The sequence below is a fragment of the Sinohyriopsis cumingii genome, chromosome 7 (genome assembly GCF_028554795.1).
Source record: "Sinohyriopsis cumingii isolate HCF-2022 chromosome 7, ASM2855479v2, whole genome shotgun sequence".
Taxonomy (NCBI): domain Eukaryota; kingdom Metazoa; phylum Mollusca; class Bivalvia; order Unionida; family Unionidae; genus Sinohyriopsis; species Sinohyriopsis cumingii.
Genome location: NC_142967.1, coordinates 116,090,528 through 116,108,461, shown reverse-complemented (window position 1 = coordinate 116,108,461; position 17,934 = coordinate 116,090,528). Strand labels below are relative to the sequence as shown.

The 17,934-nt window shown below is 36.5% G+C and overlaps 1 protein-coding gene across 1 annotated transcript in view; it reads left to right on the top strand.

Annotated features, from left to right (window-relative positions):
• LOC149795980 (cholesterol side-chain cleavage enzyme, mitochondrial-like) overlaps nt 1–17,934 on the top strand; it is a 46,491-nt gene that overhangs the window by 19,693 nt on the left and 8,864 nt on the right. The window contains exons 6-12 of the mRNA XM_089964159.1: nt 154–241; nt 938–1,047; nt 1,568–1,707; nt 3,812–3,969; nt 10,631–10,709; nt 11,499–11,655; nt 14,042–14,085. Coding sequence (XP_089820285.1) covers nt 154–241; nt 938–1,047; nt 1,568–1,707; nt 3,812–3,969; nt 10,631–10,709; nt 11,499–11,655; nt 14,042–14,085 — 776 coding nt within the window. The remainder of the gene's footprint in view (nt 1–153; nt 242–937; nt 1,048–1,567; nt 1,708–3,811; nt 3,970–10,630; nt 10,710–11,498; nt 11,656–14,041; nt 14,086–17,934) is intronic.

Sequence of the window (17,934 nt, the reverse complement as noted above, 5' to 3'; positions counted from 1 at the left end):
GGGAGGGCCACTGCTTAGCGATTTAGCAATTTTATGCGTTTCTGTTAAGAGATTTCGTCTCGTCAAATGCATAAAATGCTACTCAAAATACTGAGATGTAAATGAATGATTATGAGAACTAATTAAATAATGTCTTTTGCATTTGATCATTAGCATTTGGAAGAGTTCTCTATGGTTATGAAATCGGGTGCCTGCCTCGAAAAGCCAAAAATGATTTTCACAAGTTTGCCGAAACAGCAAGGTAGGTTGGATTTCTGATTTGGTCTTTAACTCGGAAGAAATCCACTTCCAGACTCTTTTTCATAAGAAGTGATATGAAAAGCACTTACCTTCTTTAATGGACTCTAGAAGTTGATATAGACCTCTATCTAGTGTTCATAAAAAATCCGGATATCTCTTACGGTTTGCAAGACCTTTAATAATGCACAGTACCCGACTTTCCATATAAATGGATGACTTTGTTTCTATTACTCAGGAATTCGCTTTGGTCACCATAATTTGTGAGGGCTGAATGGCCATTCCATACATTGTCATAAAGCACGAGTTCAGTATGTACGTAAGTTCTTGAGTTTGCTAAAGCTGCTACTTATATTTAGCGATAAAGAAAATACCTAAACATGAAATAGACTGAATGAAGCTCAAATTAGAATGAAGCTCAAATTAGAGTGAAGCTCAAATTATAATGAAATTCTTAATTTGAATCATTCTGAATTAGATAATCTTAATATGTACATAACTGAAAAAAATGCTGTTGAATTTATTCACTCTATTTATCCTAAACAAGACCTCCCACATTTCAAACACAACTGCAAATAATATGCTGAGAGCTACATATTTTATGATACATATTCATGCTTAAAGAGATTTTGAAGAATCAATAAATTACTAATTGTCCGCATGACAAGCCTTTTTAATGCAGAAGTTTGGCTCTTTGCAGAATAAACTTTGAGAAGGCCAAAAAACTGCTTTTGATGCCCAAGATTGTCATGGTGCATCATCCGGAATGGAGAGAGCATGTAAAAAGATGGAACTTTCTTCTGAAAACAAGTACATGACTTACTATTTTAATGTTTTCCTGTCCTTAATAATATATATCTTCTTTGACGTAGATATATTAATTCATGTAGTCCAGCATTAAATAAACCTGGCATGATATTTTCCATTGTTTTTTTCTTCTTCCAGTGTGCAGTAAATCGGTCAGTCGAATATAAACAGGTGTTAAATACATCTGTAGATAATGTATCTATTTATAATAATTTACAGCCTGTGTTTATGCTATATTTTTTCAAACACCTTTTCATCTCAGTCAGTTGTTATGTTCATTCAATTAAATTGTAGACTTGAATGATGAGTCTCAGTACAGATGAATAACCATTTATACGCTTACATAAATGCGGAAGAACAGTTTCTGAAAGCGTAATCTGAGAGAAACTGCATTGTCAACTAGTCATATAAAAACGTCTTGGACAACTAACGAAATTTATTTCTTCAAAACCGAAATTTGCAACATACACGAGGACTGGATGAAATATTTTATTGGATTTTCAAACCCTTATTTTTCTTTTAGCTCAAAACGCAATCTCCGATTTTCGCCACCGTCAAGAGACAACTCCGTGTGTTCTATCCGGTCTTCTCAACTCAGAGGAACTAACCGAGGACGAGGTTCTCATTAACATAACGGACATGATGATTGCTAGTATTGACACTGTGAGTGAATAACCCTAGTTTAACACGTGTGTTGTACACGGTTCAGTGATTTGGAAGAAAATCCGATTTATATTTATAAATAAGATCATTTTCATGCAAGTAATTGTATATATGTTGAAAATGTCCCTTGTCTTGCTTTTGCCTAAGTAGATACGTGAGTCTGTCATTGTTTTAATATATTTATTGTGTTTTGGCAATATTACCACTTTCTGCAAAGAAAATGTTTTCATTATGAGTTCTGTTGTATAAAATATATAATGGTCTTATACTTGCTGGTCATGCACCATTAAGAACATCTTGATTATCTTCTCAAAGCCACAAGCTTTTTTAAAGGAAATATTCTTAACATCTAAAATGTTCACTTATTATAATTCTTGTTAATTTGTTAATTGTGCGAAGTGGTAATACAGGAAGAACTTCACTGGTATCGTTAATTTTAGCGTCATATGTGATAAACGAATTAAAACGCTCGGCATTCTCTAAATAGGTGAACGCAGTTTTCAATATGCCATCAGTTTGGTGTAGTGGTGGTGTTATAGTTTATGATAATGTTTGTTGAACTAAGTGTCAGTTGAGCCTCCAAAGTCTTTTGAGTTGTTTTTGATGGTGTGAAGAAGGTTCATAACACTCAAAAGAGATTTTCTTTTAAAACATTTTATATTGCTTACTTTATTTCGACCGATATTTGTGTCTCATGAGGTTTTGAGAAAAATCTGTTGGGTTTTTGCCTTTTTTTTTTCAAGAACAGCAGCCATATTTGAAACCAAATCGGTATCCTTGTTACAAATTATGAAATTATTTTATTCTAGCGTGATTTACGTCAAATTTAATTAAAGTCTGCTTAACGGTGTTTGAGATAAAGTCGAATAAATGATTTTCTAATTTGAGTACTACGGGCCATATTTGATAGATTGCCAGGTCCATTTATAAAAACAAGAAAAAGTCTTTTTATGCAAAACTGTTTTCTGCCACCTGAATTGTGTAGAAAAATGTGTAGTAGGCACCGTTTGTAAAATTTGAAGACCTTTTATGACATCGTGTTTTCCATCAAATTTGTTTAAATTCTTTTTAGTAGCTTTTAAGTAGAGGCCTTTTCAAGATGTTTCAACCTTTGGTGATACTGTCATTGTTTGAAAAGGTGAATCGACTGTATCTGTATAAATTAGAAAGGTGCTACTGCATCTGTATAAATTAGAAAGGCGTTACTGTATCTGTATGAATTAGTAAGGTGTTACTGTATCTGTATGAATTAGAAAGGTGTTACTGTATCTGTATAAATTAGAAAGGTGTTACTGTATCTGTATAAATTAGAAAGGTGTTACTGTATCTATATAAATTAGAAAGGTCTTACTTTCTGTCAAATTTTGTTGAGGCGGTTTTTGAGAAATCATTTCAAATTTTGTCTATATTTAGTAACGGAGGGCATATTTGATTATACATCGCCATCGCTTGAATAACTTGAAATTCATGCCAGAATATTTTCTGCCAAAATTAGTAATGAAAGGTTTCTTGAGAACAATTAATAAAATGTTCTCTATTTTTTGGTAACCTCGGTCATATTTGATAGTGAATATGTATTACTTGTATAAATTTTAAGCCATTTATTCCAAATCGTTTCTTTAAAATTTGGTCATTTTTGGGCGGATTTTGAAAAGAAATCGTTCAATTTTTTATATATATATTTATAAATGCCGGTCATACTCAGAGGTACATCAGCATCATTTGTGGAGCAACTGATATCCCTTTAACTAAGAAATATATATGTTCAACATGGTTGAATTCAGCTGAACGGCTTTTGGGAAGAAATCCTCTAATGTTTCTCTTTTTAGTTGGACGACATTACTTTATGTAGGGGAGAAGAGTTATCAAATGCAAAGGTCTTTCGCCCAGGATTGCATCTGCCGAATTTGGCATAACTTGCCCTTTTGGTTTCTATATGAAGTTGAAAATAACAAATGTTTACAGACGACACACGCAGGATAATATTATTAATTCACTTGGTCTTGAAATCAGGCGAACTAAAAAGATTCTGCGATGAAAGACATTCCCATTTCAAGTTAACTAATGCGGTTGTATACATATTAATTAGATTAATTCTTTTAAGACGATCACCAGCATCCGGTGGTGCCTTCATGAGTTGAGTCTACACCCCGAGTGCCAGCAGTTGATAGTGGAGGAGTACTGGAATGGTGGATCTAATTTGACCTACCACACTCTACACGGTCTAAAATTTCTGAAGGCGGTTGTCAAAGAAACCCTGAGGTATAATCATTTATATCGGCAAATGATTTTGTTTGTGTTCTGAATTCATGTTTAGCAAATCTGATTTGAATAGCACAAAATTGTTCGCTGTGAGACATTTGTTTGAGATAATTATAGTTTGTAGGACGCTTTTAAGTCTAATTAAGGACGGAAGATTGAGATCTATATGCGGCGACAGTCACACGAAGCAAAGAAGAAAGAAGTACGTGAATACAAAAATAACAGACAAACGGAAGGAAATTATGAAAGGAAAATTATTTGTTCTCTGCACTATAGTAGATAAACTCAACTCTTACGCTCTGACAGTTTTTAATAAACGTATTCCTCTTCATGCGCTTATTAGAAATTCATTCTCAGTTTAAAAATTGAAATACGGAACAGTTTCAAAAGTATTCCATTATTATATCTCTGATTAAGATATAACTATAATGTAAATTTTATGTAATGCATCCCTTGGTTTGTTTGTAGATATCTGAAGATTATACTGTACCATAGAAATAGGGACACAATTGTAAATATCAAGGGACTATATTTAGAATGTATGCACAAGTTGCTACACGCAACTTGAAACCGTGGGGACTTTACTTTCATTCTGTGCAATGTTTGATAGGTATAGGGACAAAATGTACTTTAAAGCACAATGCTGCCGTTTTTAATAAATATCATCATTCTATTGAATGCTTGTGTTGACAACGGTGACGTCATCAGATCGTGTGTTCTAGCTTTGGACTGAAACTGGTTCACCTACGGACGTTGCCTATCAATATCGGATTAATTCGCTCATCTGAAAATGGCCAGGTTTCTCAGTTCGAGAGAGAAATTATGGGACTCTTAATGTGATAAAAAGTCAATGTTATCTAGTTTAACAATGTTTAGGACGAATATCTTTCAATATTCAGTGTTTTCCAGATGCTTTGGCATATACGACATTTTGCATATGTTCGCATTAGGACTTTAAATCACATGTAAACTATCTCCTATGCCACTTAAAAATGTACTGCACAGAATCAATAGTAGTTAATTCTCATGTGGGTTCGGCTCAACCAACAGATTTGCCATGTTACGGAAGGTAGCTTTGAGAGAAATAATACTCTGTTGGGCGAATTTCATGCTTAATAAACTTCCAACACTTTGATTTCAGCTCATTCATGAGACAATTAGATATATTTGACCGTTTTAATTTATATCAGCTGATATAAAAAGCATAGATTAGAACAGATATGTCACAGCTATCCCCTTGCTATTATAGCTATTCCTTGCTACCACAGTTATTCCCTTGCTACCATAGCTGTTCTCTTGCTACCATATTTATTCCCTTGCTACCATAGCTGTTCTCTTGCTACCATAGTTATTCCCTTGCTACCATAGCTGTTCTCTTGCTACCATATTTATTCCCTTGCTACCATAGCTGTTCTTTTGCTACCATAGTTATTCTCTTGCTACCATAGCTGTTCTTTTGCTACCATAGTTATTCCCTTGCTACCATAGCTGTTCTTTTGCTACCATAGTTATTTCATTGCTACCATATTTGTTCGTTTGCTACCATAGATATTCCCTTGCTACCATAGCTGTTCTCTTGCTACCATGGTTATTCCCTTGCTACCATAGTTATCCCTTACTACTATAACTATTCCCTTGCTATCATAGCTGTCCACTTCCTATTATAGCTATAGCCTCCTTGTTTTTACAGCTGTTCCCGTACTATCATAGCTATTTTCATTGATAGCATAGTTATTCCCTTGCTATCATAGCTATATCCATAAAAGCTATCTCCTTGCTATCATAGTTATCTCCTTGCTCTCATAGCTATCTCCTTACTGTCATAGCTATATCCATTGCTATCATATCTGTTCCTTACTATCATAGTTATACAAACTGCTATCACAGCTGTTCTCTTACTATCATAGCCGTCCCCTTGCTATCAGAGCTATCTTCTTGTTATGATTGATATTCCTTACTATCGTGGCTATTATCATGCTATATGTTACTCCCTTGCTTTTATAGCTAGCGCAAATTGTAGCACAATTTGGTGACCTTCATCTGCCTAGACCGCATGAGACGTAGGCTTAAGGACCTGAAAAGTGGCTCCTTAAGGCGTGTAATTGCTTAATATGGGTGGCCTTATCACATTAACCCCTGTAGGTTTTTGTCATTTTCCCCTGAAAATCGAGTAGGAAACATATTTTGAAAGCTGTTTCTGAATAGATCCGAAAACACAGAATCCCAGGTGATCTTTCAATAACATACTGCCTAGTTGTGTTAGAAACATAGTTTTTCATTGGCTAATTGGCTCGCGCATGAGCAAAAGGGTAAAAGTTAGAGGGTTTTTTGGTGGTTTTTTTTTGGTGCTAAACGGAGCCATTATTTTTGTATCGAGACCACTCTTTATTCCAAATGCCCATCTTATCCTACTTTTGCAAAGGTTCATCTGTCTGTTGGGGCCCCGAGTGGCCGAGTGGTCTAAAGCGCTCTTCGTTCCCGATCACTGCCATTTCACCTCTGTCTGCGGCGGTTCTAGTCTAATATTCAGCCAATGTGGGCATGTGAGAAAGCTTGCCAGTAGCTTCTCGTGGGTCGGTAGTTTTTTCCGGGGTTTTCACGGGTTCTTCCTCCACCATTAATACTGGCCGCCATGTATAGCCTATCGTGTGCTGAAAAATGGCAACAACAACAACAATCATCTGTCTGTTTGCAGCTTATACCGGTTTGCCTTAGATCTGAGACCAAAAAGTCTAAAATCCGGACACAAAATCAGATTCCGACCACGGGCGAATTTTGGGTACAAAAAAATCGGGTCCAAAAAATGAGAAATTTTAAAATCTGTATTTTGCAGTGCAACTAGATGTTCTAGATTATTTGGTATCATTGTAGAGCTACATCTGTCTACCTTTCTATAATACCACCCACTTTAGTGTATCATGCATGACCATGATGCTACAGAGCTCGGTAGTAGGCTACTACCTCCTGCCATTTTAACTTGTCGCTAGGGGTTAATGTTTTAAAGGCAATCATGACACCACTGTTAACAACTATACCATACACACGCACTAGTAGGTAAAATCACAGCCATGCTTATCATTTTTCCGTCATTATGTAGGAATATGAACGGGCGTTCCACTGAACGGGAAATTTAATTGACTTATTGGTAAAGCGACGGGACTAGTAAGATTTTATAGGAATTCATGTCGATAAATAATAAGATATTGTCCTGTTAACTCGTGTAAATATTTTCTGAGTAATCACATGATTATACTGCCTTTAAATTTACTTTGGTACATACAATATACGCTTCAAGAGTATATTAGTCGTATTAATAATAATGAAACCACAACATGACGTCATGCATTTGTATTTATTTGTCATTGTGTCGTATTGCAGAAAAATCATTCATTTTGTTAGCCACAAATTTTTACGCAGAACAAGAAACCCAAACTGTCAGTATCGCCTAAGCTATTTCTACGATAGGACAGACTGCAAGATTAACCGGAGGGTTACACACACAACAAAATAATAGTTATATCATTCGTGCCTTTTCGGTCAATCCTTGTTTCGTAAATAGCTGAAGTAGTCTGAATGACAGCTATCGACAGACATTCGACGAATGATTCGTAGGATTGACCTCGAAGTAGGGAATGCACAGATAACTATCATCTTCGTTCTTAGTTAAAGTACGGAATGGACCTACTTTTTTCCCCATAATGCACTAGGCCAGTGCAAAGCTACTTGTCTGGTACTCTGGCCTCCTATTTGTATTAGTATCAAATGTGTCAATTAAAGAAGTATTGTATTATGAATGAAAGTTTGATCGATTGTGTTTCACCGTTATTTTGCATTTAGTTTCAACATTTTTTTAACAAACCGATTTTCATTTCAATGAGCTTAGTTGCATTTGGTAATGTAGGAATAAAAGAAACAAAAAGAGGGTTGGGCGGGGGAATAAGGTTCGTAATACAATATATATATATATATATATATATATATATATATATATATATATATATATATATATATATATATATATATGCAATTTAAAAGGAAAGGTAAAGCTTTAAAACTTCCAACAACTGTTTAGTTTCAACAAATATTTCCTGTTTGACATATTTTGAAGAGAAAAGACCATGACAAGAACCCAGATTCCTTACAGATACATTCGGTAGTTACAATGTTTACTTGAGCTATATTTAGTAATATATTGGTATATGTTTACTTTTAGGGTGATAACTGTGTTTATAATATAGGTATGTTGTAATAGGTATGTTGTAACATTTTTGCAACTGTGCACTTGATTAATGTAATTTGACTTGATAACCTTGAACTAGAAAACTGAATATCAGTATGATGAAAAAATACTGGCATCTGATTCTTGTGCATATTTTTAGCAGCAGTTCCATAAAGACAAATTACATAGCTTAACACTAGGCAATATCCAAGTTAGTAAATTGAGCGCTAAACACGTTTCATGTATTTAAAAATTCTCAGACTTGCATAATTTGTGTTGTGATATTCTCTTGAATTGTCGCATCGTAGGAGGTCAGGGTACAAGGTTACAAAGCTACCAGCCATACACTGCAGTGCATTATACGAGGTCAGTTTACTTGGCTACAAAGCTACCAGCCATACACTGCAGTGCATCGTAGGGGGTTAGTGTACTAGGCTACAAAGCTACCAGCCATACACTGCAGTGCATCGTGGGAGGTCAGGCTACAAGGTTACAAAGCTACCACCCATACACTGCAGTTCAGAGCATCATAGGAGGTCAGTGTACTAGGCTACAAAGCTACCAGCCATACACTGCAGTGCATCGTAGGAGGTCAGTGTACTAGGCAACAAAGCTACCAGCCATACACTGCAGTGCATCATGGGAGGTCAGGGTAAAATGTTACATAGCTACCAGCCATACACAGCAGTTAGAGAACATTGACAACAGTGATGTTAGTATTAAGAATTATACCTCAGATAAAAGCCGATAGCTTTATTGGTACGTACTCTGTATTTTCCGTTAAGTTGCGAAAGAAACCTGAAACGTAATTCGCCGACTTTGAGAATAATATTTGGCACAACATTTTTCACCCGAAACAATATGACAGGGAAACAATATAAAGTTACAATCGGAACATGTTCGGCCTTTTCTGTCGCATCGGTAAGTGACGTGGGTGGGTGACAAATCAACCAAATCCATCAAATTAATTTGTATTCTACAGCCAACGTTACTTCTTTACTTCATGGAAATGACCAAACGAAGTTTCAATCGCCGAGTGACACCATTAGGACCACCTCTACTATTTACAAAACAAGAAACAAAAGAGATGTTGTGAATTGCATTAAACTACTTTGTCTATTCGCAACTACTCGGTCAATCCTATGGACAATCGTATCGTAGAAACAGTCCAGGTGGTCCGAATACGTTGATATGTTTCTCTTTTGCTAAGAAAATTCAGGCGAATAGAATGTATTATTTTTCTGTAAATCACTACGCCGACATTTTAGTTTCACAAAAGTATCCGTGGTGGTGCGAATGGGGTTGTTTTATTTCGAACATTATCGTCTCTTTCCTATTAGAGTTGAGAATCTCAGACAGAGATTTGGGGGTAGTTGTAGTGATTCTCCTCAAAATTGTAAGATTTTATTGTTATTCCTTAAATTTTATGTGTGCGTGTGTGTGTGTGTGTGTGTGTGTGTGTGTGTGTGTGGTTTGGATTTTTACGGTAGCTTTATCAATTGTTCAGTCTTACCACTACGATGTCTGCAGTGTGGCAGTTTGTAGTGATGTCTAGCACTGCGGCATCATGCCGCCAGTCCTAACACTAACCTCTTAATGCTGAGCGCTAAGCGAGGCAGCTGTTAGTACCATTTTTGTAAGTCTTTGGTATGACTCAGCCGGGGATCGAACCCACGACCTCCCGCATCGGAGGCGGACGCTCTAACCACTATGACTTCAGAGCGGTCTTTATAATAAAAAAATTGAAACAAAAATCATTCGGTTTCAATAACCTGAAACTTTTTGCTTACGCTGCTGTTAAGTAATGACATGTGATCTATCCATTGCGATGTTATTGAACTTATTGCGGTATCATGTCAACAACAGACGTGTGATCAGTTCAATAAGACCGTAATTTACATCTTAGGTGGGGTTCTTTCTAGCATTCGAAGCAAAAACCTAGAACGTTATAATTGGGGAAGTTTCCCAAACTGGGTATTACGGGAGTTACGTCATTGATGTGCAAATGACTCAATAACTAATCCTAACATACACTTCTTCATACCGGACTTAGGCTGGGTAGCAGCAAATGCAAGTTAGTCATCAGAAACCGGAAATAGGCGACCAGAAACAGCTTTTATCTTCTTCTCCAGATGGTTCATTACGTACAGTATTGACAATTTCTAGGTAATAAGGACAGCAAACACTTGCAATCCGGTCAAAAATGGTTTTGTCCATCTCGAGACAAGTGTATGTGCCACATTTGTCATTTACCGAGAAACGTCCAATGGCATCATACTTTCTCCAAAAGAATTTAGCTGTGGATTATTTTCCTCAGCTGCAATTCTACATTGACCTGGAATAAAATAAGCTAGAATTAAAATTCAAGACGTGATTGATTTTGTAAATACCTTTTCAAAAGTAAAACAATGTTTGTCAAATGGAATGTTTCTTGTGCCATAGGTTGCATCCCACTGGATTTTTCACGTGCAGGCTGATCAAAGAGGACATGCAAGTAGGATGCAACCGCATTCCTGCAAAGGTATACCATTTTCTTCCCCATCTTCGGTTTTGACTGTATTAAAGCGATTGTCATTTTCATCTAAATTTTGAAAATAGTATCAAGGTATAACTAATATCGATTGTGTCCTTTGTGTGTTACTAATATCGATTGTGTCCTTTGTGTGTTACTAATATCGATTGTGTCCTTTGTGTGTTTCTAATATCGATTGTGTCCTTTGTGTGTTACTAATATCGATTATGTCCTTTGAGTGTTACTAATATCGATTGTGTCCTTTATGTGGTACAAATATCGATTGTGTCCTTTGTGTGTTACTAATATCGATTGTGTCCTTTGTGTGTTACTAATATCGATTGTGTCCTTTGTGTGTTACTAATATCGATTGTGTCCTTTGTGTGTTTCTAATATCGATTGTGTCCTTTGTGTGTTACTAATATCGAGTGTGTCCTTTGAGTGTTACTAATATCGATTGTGTCCTTTGTGTGGTACAAACATCGATTGTGTCCTTTGTGTGTTACTAATATCGATTGTGTCCTTTGTGTGTTACTAATAACGAGTGTGTCCTTTGTGTGTTACTAATATCGATTGTGTCCTTTGTGTGTTACTAATATCGATTGTGTCCTTTGTGTGTTACTAATATCGATTGTGTACTTGGTGTTTTCTATAAATGTATCGAGAGATAGAGCTGATTCAGAAAGCCCATCACTTGCAATTACCTTATGCTCGTCTGGGAATTTATGTATTTTTGAACATCTGGTTTTATTTGTCTTACGTTAAACATTTTGAATCCATTTAATTTCAATTTCATAGACGAATGTGGCGATCTCGATGTTTGTCATGGGGCGCAACCCATCCTTGACGACAGACCCAGATAGTTTCCACCCTCAAAGATGGTTGAAGGACTCGACTGACCTAGATCAGTTCTACCAGAACGTGCCCTTTGGATTTGGACCACGCATGTGTCTAGGTACTTGAAACGAAAGAAACCTACTTTTATAAGTATTGTTTTTTTTGCAACATTATAGCACCAGAGCGGTGATTTGAATAATGAAAACAAAGCAAACAATGTTGTTTCATGCCAGGACTAGTGTTTTGTGAGGGGTGTTGGTGCTTCATGCTTCTAATTCCGGTAATGGTCTTTATCTTCATCTCTCCATCTCAACTATCTGTGCTCTGTGTGTATGTGTGTGTGTATGTGTGTGTATGTGTGTGTATGTGTGTGTATATATATATATATGTGTGTGTGTGTGTGTGTGTGTGTGTGTGTGTATGTTTGCGTGCGCTTGTTTGCTTGTGTGTAGTATATTGTCGGTATCTTTAAGAAAGCACGAGATGTATACATTTGTTGTGAAAAGGAAACGAGACTTTGAGTGGTATATCAAAGATACAGTGTACACACCATATATATAATTTTATTTATGCCACATACAAATACACATACTTTTAAAGATTTTTCTACATGAAACTACTGACGAAGGGAATTAACTCTTCACATCTATTCACAGACTGTCCGCTTCAAAATGTACTTCTGCAGCAATTGTAAACATCCACAATCCTTTCAATTGTTTTTAATTTGCTTCGTTTTTTGGCTTCATATTGTTTTCATTCATACTGATAAAATTGTCACCAATCTATGGTCTTGATCTAAGTAAAAGAAAGAAACGAAATCAACAACAATTTTCTCTACAAAGTGAATATTTAAGAGAAAATTACAGCATTGTGAATTAAATCACAAATAATCCTAAACGTTATATCACATGTCCAGTATTGAATTCCAATATTGAATATGCTGATGTACCATTAGTCTTGAATAGGTCGCTGTACCGGTCTTGTTGTATCACAGTGATATATTCCAGAATGTCTTTGAATGAATTCACAATAATCCCAAAATAGTTTTGGTCCAGAAATATCAAAGAGTATTTTGTAATTCCAGTGAATAACGTATATAAATAAATGATCCGTCTCAAACAATAATTTAACACAACTGAAAATGATTTTACAGAGTGACTTGATGTTAAGAATGAATAAATTTGTTTGCCACAATCTTATATAAAACAGCTCATATCTTGTGATTTTTTGGTTCGAGGGGATCTTGCTTTATACCAAATACGAATGGTTCACGGCCTCGAAGTTGCTTCTGTTTAAAAAATATGATTGGTCCAAAAATGATATTGAATCTCTGTAAAAGAATATGTAATTCACAAAGTATCAGTTGCCTTCTTAATGTGCATGTCCAATTATGGATATCTGCGTGTAAATAGCGAATATCACCAGTGCACACTACAATGCAGGTACTCGATGGTAATTTTTATTTATATTTTTTTTCAAAATAGAACAACAACGTATGACTGGTCAATAAATAGTAAATAGGCTAAGACACTCGTTAAACATACTATTTACTTTATCAATATTTAGATACAACTTATGATGATTTACTATAAACAAGGCCCTAAACATCACATTGTTATATTGCTTTACAAATCACAGTATATATCACGTATACGTTAAGTCGAGAGGGTATGGACGTTAGTGCACACAGACAAGGTAATGGGAGCAGGTATCTCGCGGGCCTGGGTCCAGTTCCCAGCATGACACAAACTGTAACCCTCTAAAGAGCACGATTCAATGCTCTCTCTCTCTCTCTCTCTCTCTCTCTCTCCGTATCAACTTACACGTTGGGTTCGCAACATTCTTATGAGAGAGTATTTTGATTTCAGTGGAGAAAGAGTCAGTCTAAAGGTTACTGACTGATGAATATATGTCGCCAAAGCATGTAAAAAAATTAAAAGAATAATATTCGTTATTAGTTCAATAACTGCCTCCCTGCTAATAACATGCATCGTGTATTCGGAACAAATCAAATTAAACACAGTTTTGGTAATGACAAATATCTTATGAAATCACACACACACACACACACGCACACACATATTCATATTCTAATCTTAGATGACAAAAATGATTTGTATTTCTAACTGATACATAACTATGCACACATTCACTTTGAAACAATTTTTCTACAACAACGATGGAGTATGGACAAATTAGAGATTTCTTTCTGTCATCTTCGATGATCAGTTACGAATTTATCTCGAAAACATTAACGTCTGAAGGTCAATGATTAAAGTAATTGTAAAACTTGATTAATAGGGATCCCATCTTCATCTTTAATATCATCAGGAATAATGTCTTGTCTATTCATCCAGTATTATTAAAACAAACTGAGATTTGTTATATCGAATGTTAATTTGTGTATAATTAGTACTTTGACTACTACTACAACACCACCATTAATAAGTACAACTGTCTTTTGTCTGACCTCCAAAGTCAATAAAAAGCATTATTCTTTTCAGGAAGGAAAGTAGCAGAAATGGAAATCATGCTTTTCGTATTAGAGGTAAGGAATTCTGTTTATTTATCGATCATCACTGTTATTTGAATTGGCCAATTGTGTAGCATTGACCAAACGGGTTGAAGTTGACAAACGGGTAGAATTGGTCTAACTGGTACAAATGGCCAAATGGGAAGAATTTTCCGAACGGGTAGCATTGGCCAAACGATTCTAATTTGACAACCGGGTAGAATTGGACAAGCTGGTAGAATAGGCCAAATGGGGAGAATTGGGAGAATTGGCCAAACGGGTAGAATTGGATAGAATTGGCCAAACGGGTAGAACTGGACAAATGGGTAGAATTTTGAGAATTGGCCAATCTGGTATATTTGTATAGAATTGGCCAAACGGGTAGAACTGGATAAATAGGTAGAATTGGGAGAATTGACCAAACGGGTAGAATTGGATAGAATTGGCCAAACGGGTCAAATTGGATAAATAGGTAGAGAAAGAACATAAGCAAAGAATTATATAAATACCGATGCACTCTAATTTTCACTTGACATTTTGTGAATTATAATGACAAGAAAAGTTTTAGTAAAAGACAAGCGTATTCAGAATGGAAGATTCAGCAAAAATAGAAATCTGCAAAAAGTATGTTAATCCATGTTTTGATTTATGATTATGTAGCGCGTAAAACGTAAAACAAATAGGGGCAAAACTAAAGGTGGGTTGCTAATACCAAATTGTACATACGATGACTCTCTCTCTCTCTCTCTCTCTCTCTCTCTCTCCTGCCAATGCTCACCCGATACTGTACGGAATAGCATTCGTTTCATCATATGGCGCATGTTACCTCCATTATTTGACACATCGTTTATTCGAATCAAAAGGATGCCCATCGTAGTTGGACATTTTGAATAGATCTCTAATGATAAATAACGAAAATAACTACGCTTGTTGATTAGCCAAACATTTCTGAAAATGTTCTTCGTATCTCAAAAGCAGTACTGTAGAATTATGTGTCAATGTTAATATAAGTAGACGTTTCCACGACTTTTGTTCCATCGATAGCGAGGTTCTTGAATTTGCAGTTTTAAACGCCCCTGGTAACTAGAATACTAGAATTGTGTGGCACTTTTGTACTCCAGAATATCAGTCCTGAAATGCTTCTTTGTTGACCGGCATCTCTGATTTCCAAACAGGTCTGAGATCCCACAAACAGATAAACAAAAACTGACTACGAAATGAGTGGGACAAAATTCTGCAATATGTTAGAAGGCAGTGGGAATAGCGAGACTAACGAAGGAAACTAACTCACAAGATGGCCATGCTGTCAATATGACAATGACTTGGCTCCGGTTATAACCTTTCTATAACTTCAGGGTTTGGGTGATGTAGCCTTCACTGTCGATATGGCAATGACTTGGTCTCCGGTTATAACCTTTTTATAACTTCAAGGTTTGGGCGATGTAGCCTTCAGTGTCGATATGGCAATAACTTGGTCTCCGGATATAACCATTTTATAGCTTCAGGGTTTGGGTGTTGCAGCCTTTACTGTCGATATGGCAATGACTTGGTTTCCGGTTTTAACCTTTTTACAACTTTTGGTTTGGGTGATGTAGTTTTCACTGTCGATATGGCAATTACTTGGTCTCCGTTTATAACCTTTTTAACATTTTGCTTTGGGTGATGTAGTCTTCACTTCGATATGGCACTGTCTTGGTCTCCGGTTATAACCTTTCTATAACTTCAGGGTTTGGGTGATGTAGCCTTTACTGTCGATATGGCAATGACTTGGTCTCCGGTTATAACCTTTCTATAACTTCAAGGTTTGTGTGATGTAGCCTTCACTGTCAATATGGCAATGACTTGGTCTCCGGTTATAACCTTTTTATAACTTCAAGGTTTGGGTGATACAGCCTTCACAGTAGTAAAGTGGGGCGGTATAGCCTCGAGGGGACTTTAATGTTAAAATAGGGTATATGGGATATAGCAACAAGGGGAATTTAACATGGGGAAATTTAAGAGGGAGTGAATGGGGAATGGAACATAGCGACAAGGGATTGGGCCACTCTAGGGACATGGGGGACTTACCATTACAAACAGGGTATATTCACTCTGGGGACAATGGGAATTGAACATGGTGGGTCTGTCTAGGGACAATGGAAATTGAACAGGGGAAATGGATAGAACACAGACAATAGACAAGAGACATTTGTTTTGTTTTTTAAAATTAGGCATGAAAGTCAATTTCTTTTCGAAACATAGGAGGGGCCCTAAAAAGGGCCTTTGGGTTCTTCTTCTTCAGCTTCTTCTACTTTCTCCATTTATGCCAACAGTTCCTGACTTTCTCCATTATTTCTTTCTTCTTCTTCTTTTCCGTGTCCGGCATCCAGTCGGGGTGACCCATGGCTCTAAATTTCTCTTGGATCTTGATCCAGTTGTTATTCAGTTGGTCAAACTCCAATTTCTTCTTTCTATTCTCTTCTTCCTTTCTTTCTTTGGACCATTTTTCTTTGATCTTCTTTACCTCTACCTCCATCACTTTTCTCATTAATTCCTCTCTTTTCTTCAGTCTGTCCAGGCCTCTCTGCACATAAGAATACTCGGTTCCATACAACATATCTTCAAGAAAGCACCTGACTTTGCTTGCATTGTCAAGTGCTTCCTTTAAGCTTCCCACTCTGACATAGGGGGATTCATCATACCTCTCAACCTCTTTTCCTCTTCTTCTATCATTCCTGCCACCACGTCTTTTGCTACGTTCAGGCTATTCGCATAGTCCAGGTACTCTGCTATCTTCCATTCTTTTTCTAGTCTCTCCACTACATAGATAGCATCCATTATCCAATAGTAAATATGTACCAAGTTGTTGAACAACTCGTTGCAGCCACCATCTTCGTTGTCTTTATTCCGTAGAATGGCGCGAACGACGAACGTTATGAATTCTTTTATGAAAAGCACGGACGTGAAGAAAAACATCCCCTCCTTTTCTCTTATCATATTATATACTATTCACACAAAGGTGATGAGCCATATAATCTAACCTCATTATATATTATCCACACACGTCAAGCAGCAAAAACATAACCCAAATCTACTATTCACACACGTAAAGCAGCAAAACAAACTCTTACTTTACTATCCACAAACCTCATTATATACTATCCACACACACGCGAAGCAGCCAAAACTAAACACTCATCTACTATCCACACACGCGGGGAAGCCAAATCAAACCCCAAATCTACTATCCACACACGCGGAGATGCCAAATCAAACACCAAAATCTACCATTCACACATGCCAAGAAGCATAAACATAAACACCATTTACCATCCACACACGCGGAGATGACAAATTAAACCCCAAAATCTACCGTACATACATGCCAAGAAGCAGAAACAAACCCATCATTTACCATCCACACACGCGGAGATGTCAAATCAAACCCCAAAATCTACAATCCACACACGAGGAATAGCCAAATCAAATCCTAACTATACTATCCCTACACTCTGAGAAGCAAAAACATAACCACAATTTATATCCACACACGAGAAGAAGCCAAATCAAACCCAAAATTTACTATCCACACACGCTGAGAAGCTAAAAACAACCCAAATCTACTATCCACACACGAGAAGAAGCCGAATCAAACTCAAAATATACTATCCACACACGCTCAGAAGCTAAAAACATAACCACAATCTACTATCCACACACGCGAGAAGCCAAATCAAACCCCGAACCCTACTATCCACACACGCTGAGAAGCAAAAACCTAACCCAAATCTACTATTCACACACGCGAAGAAGCCAAAACATAACCACCAATATACTATCCACACACGCGAAGAAGCAAAACAACTCTTACTTTACTATCCACAAACCCTGTTATATACTAACCAC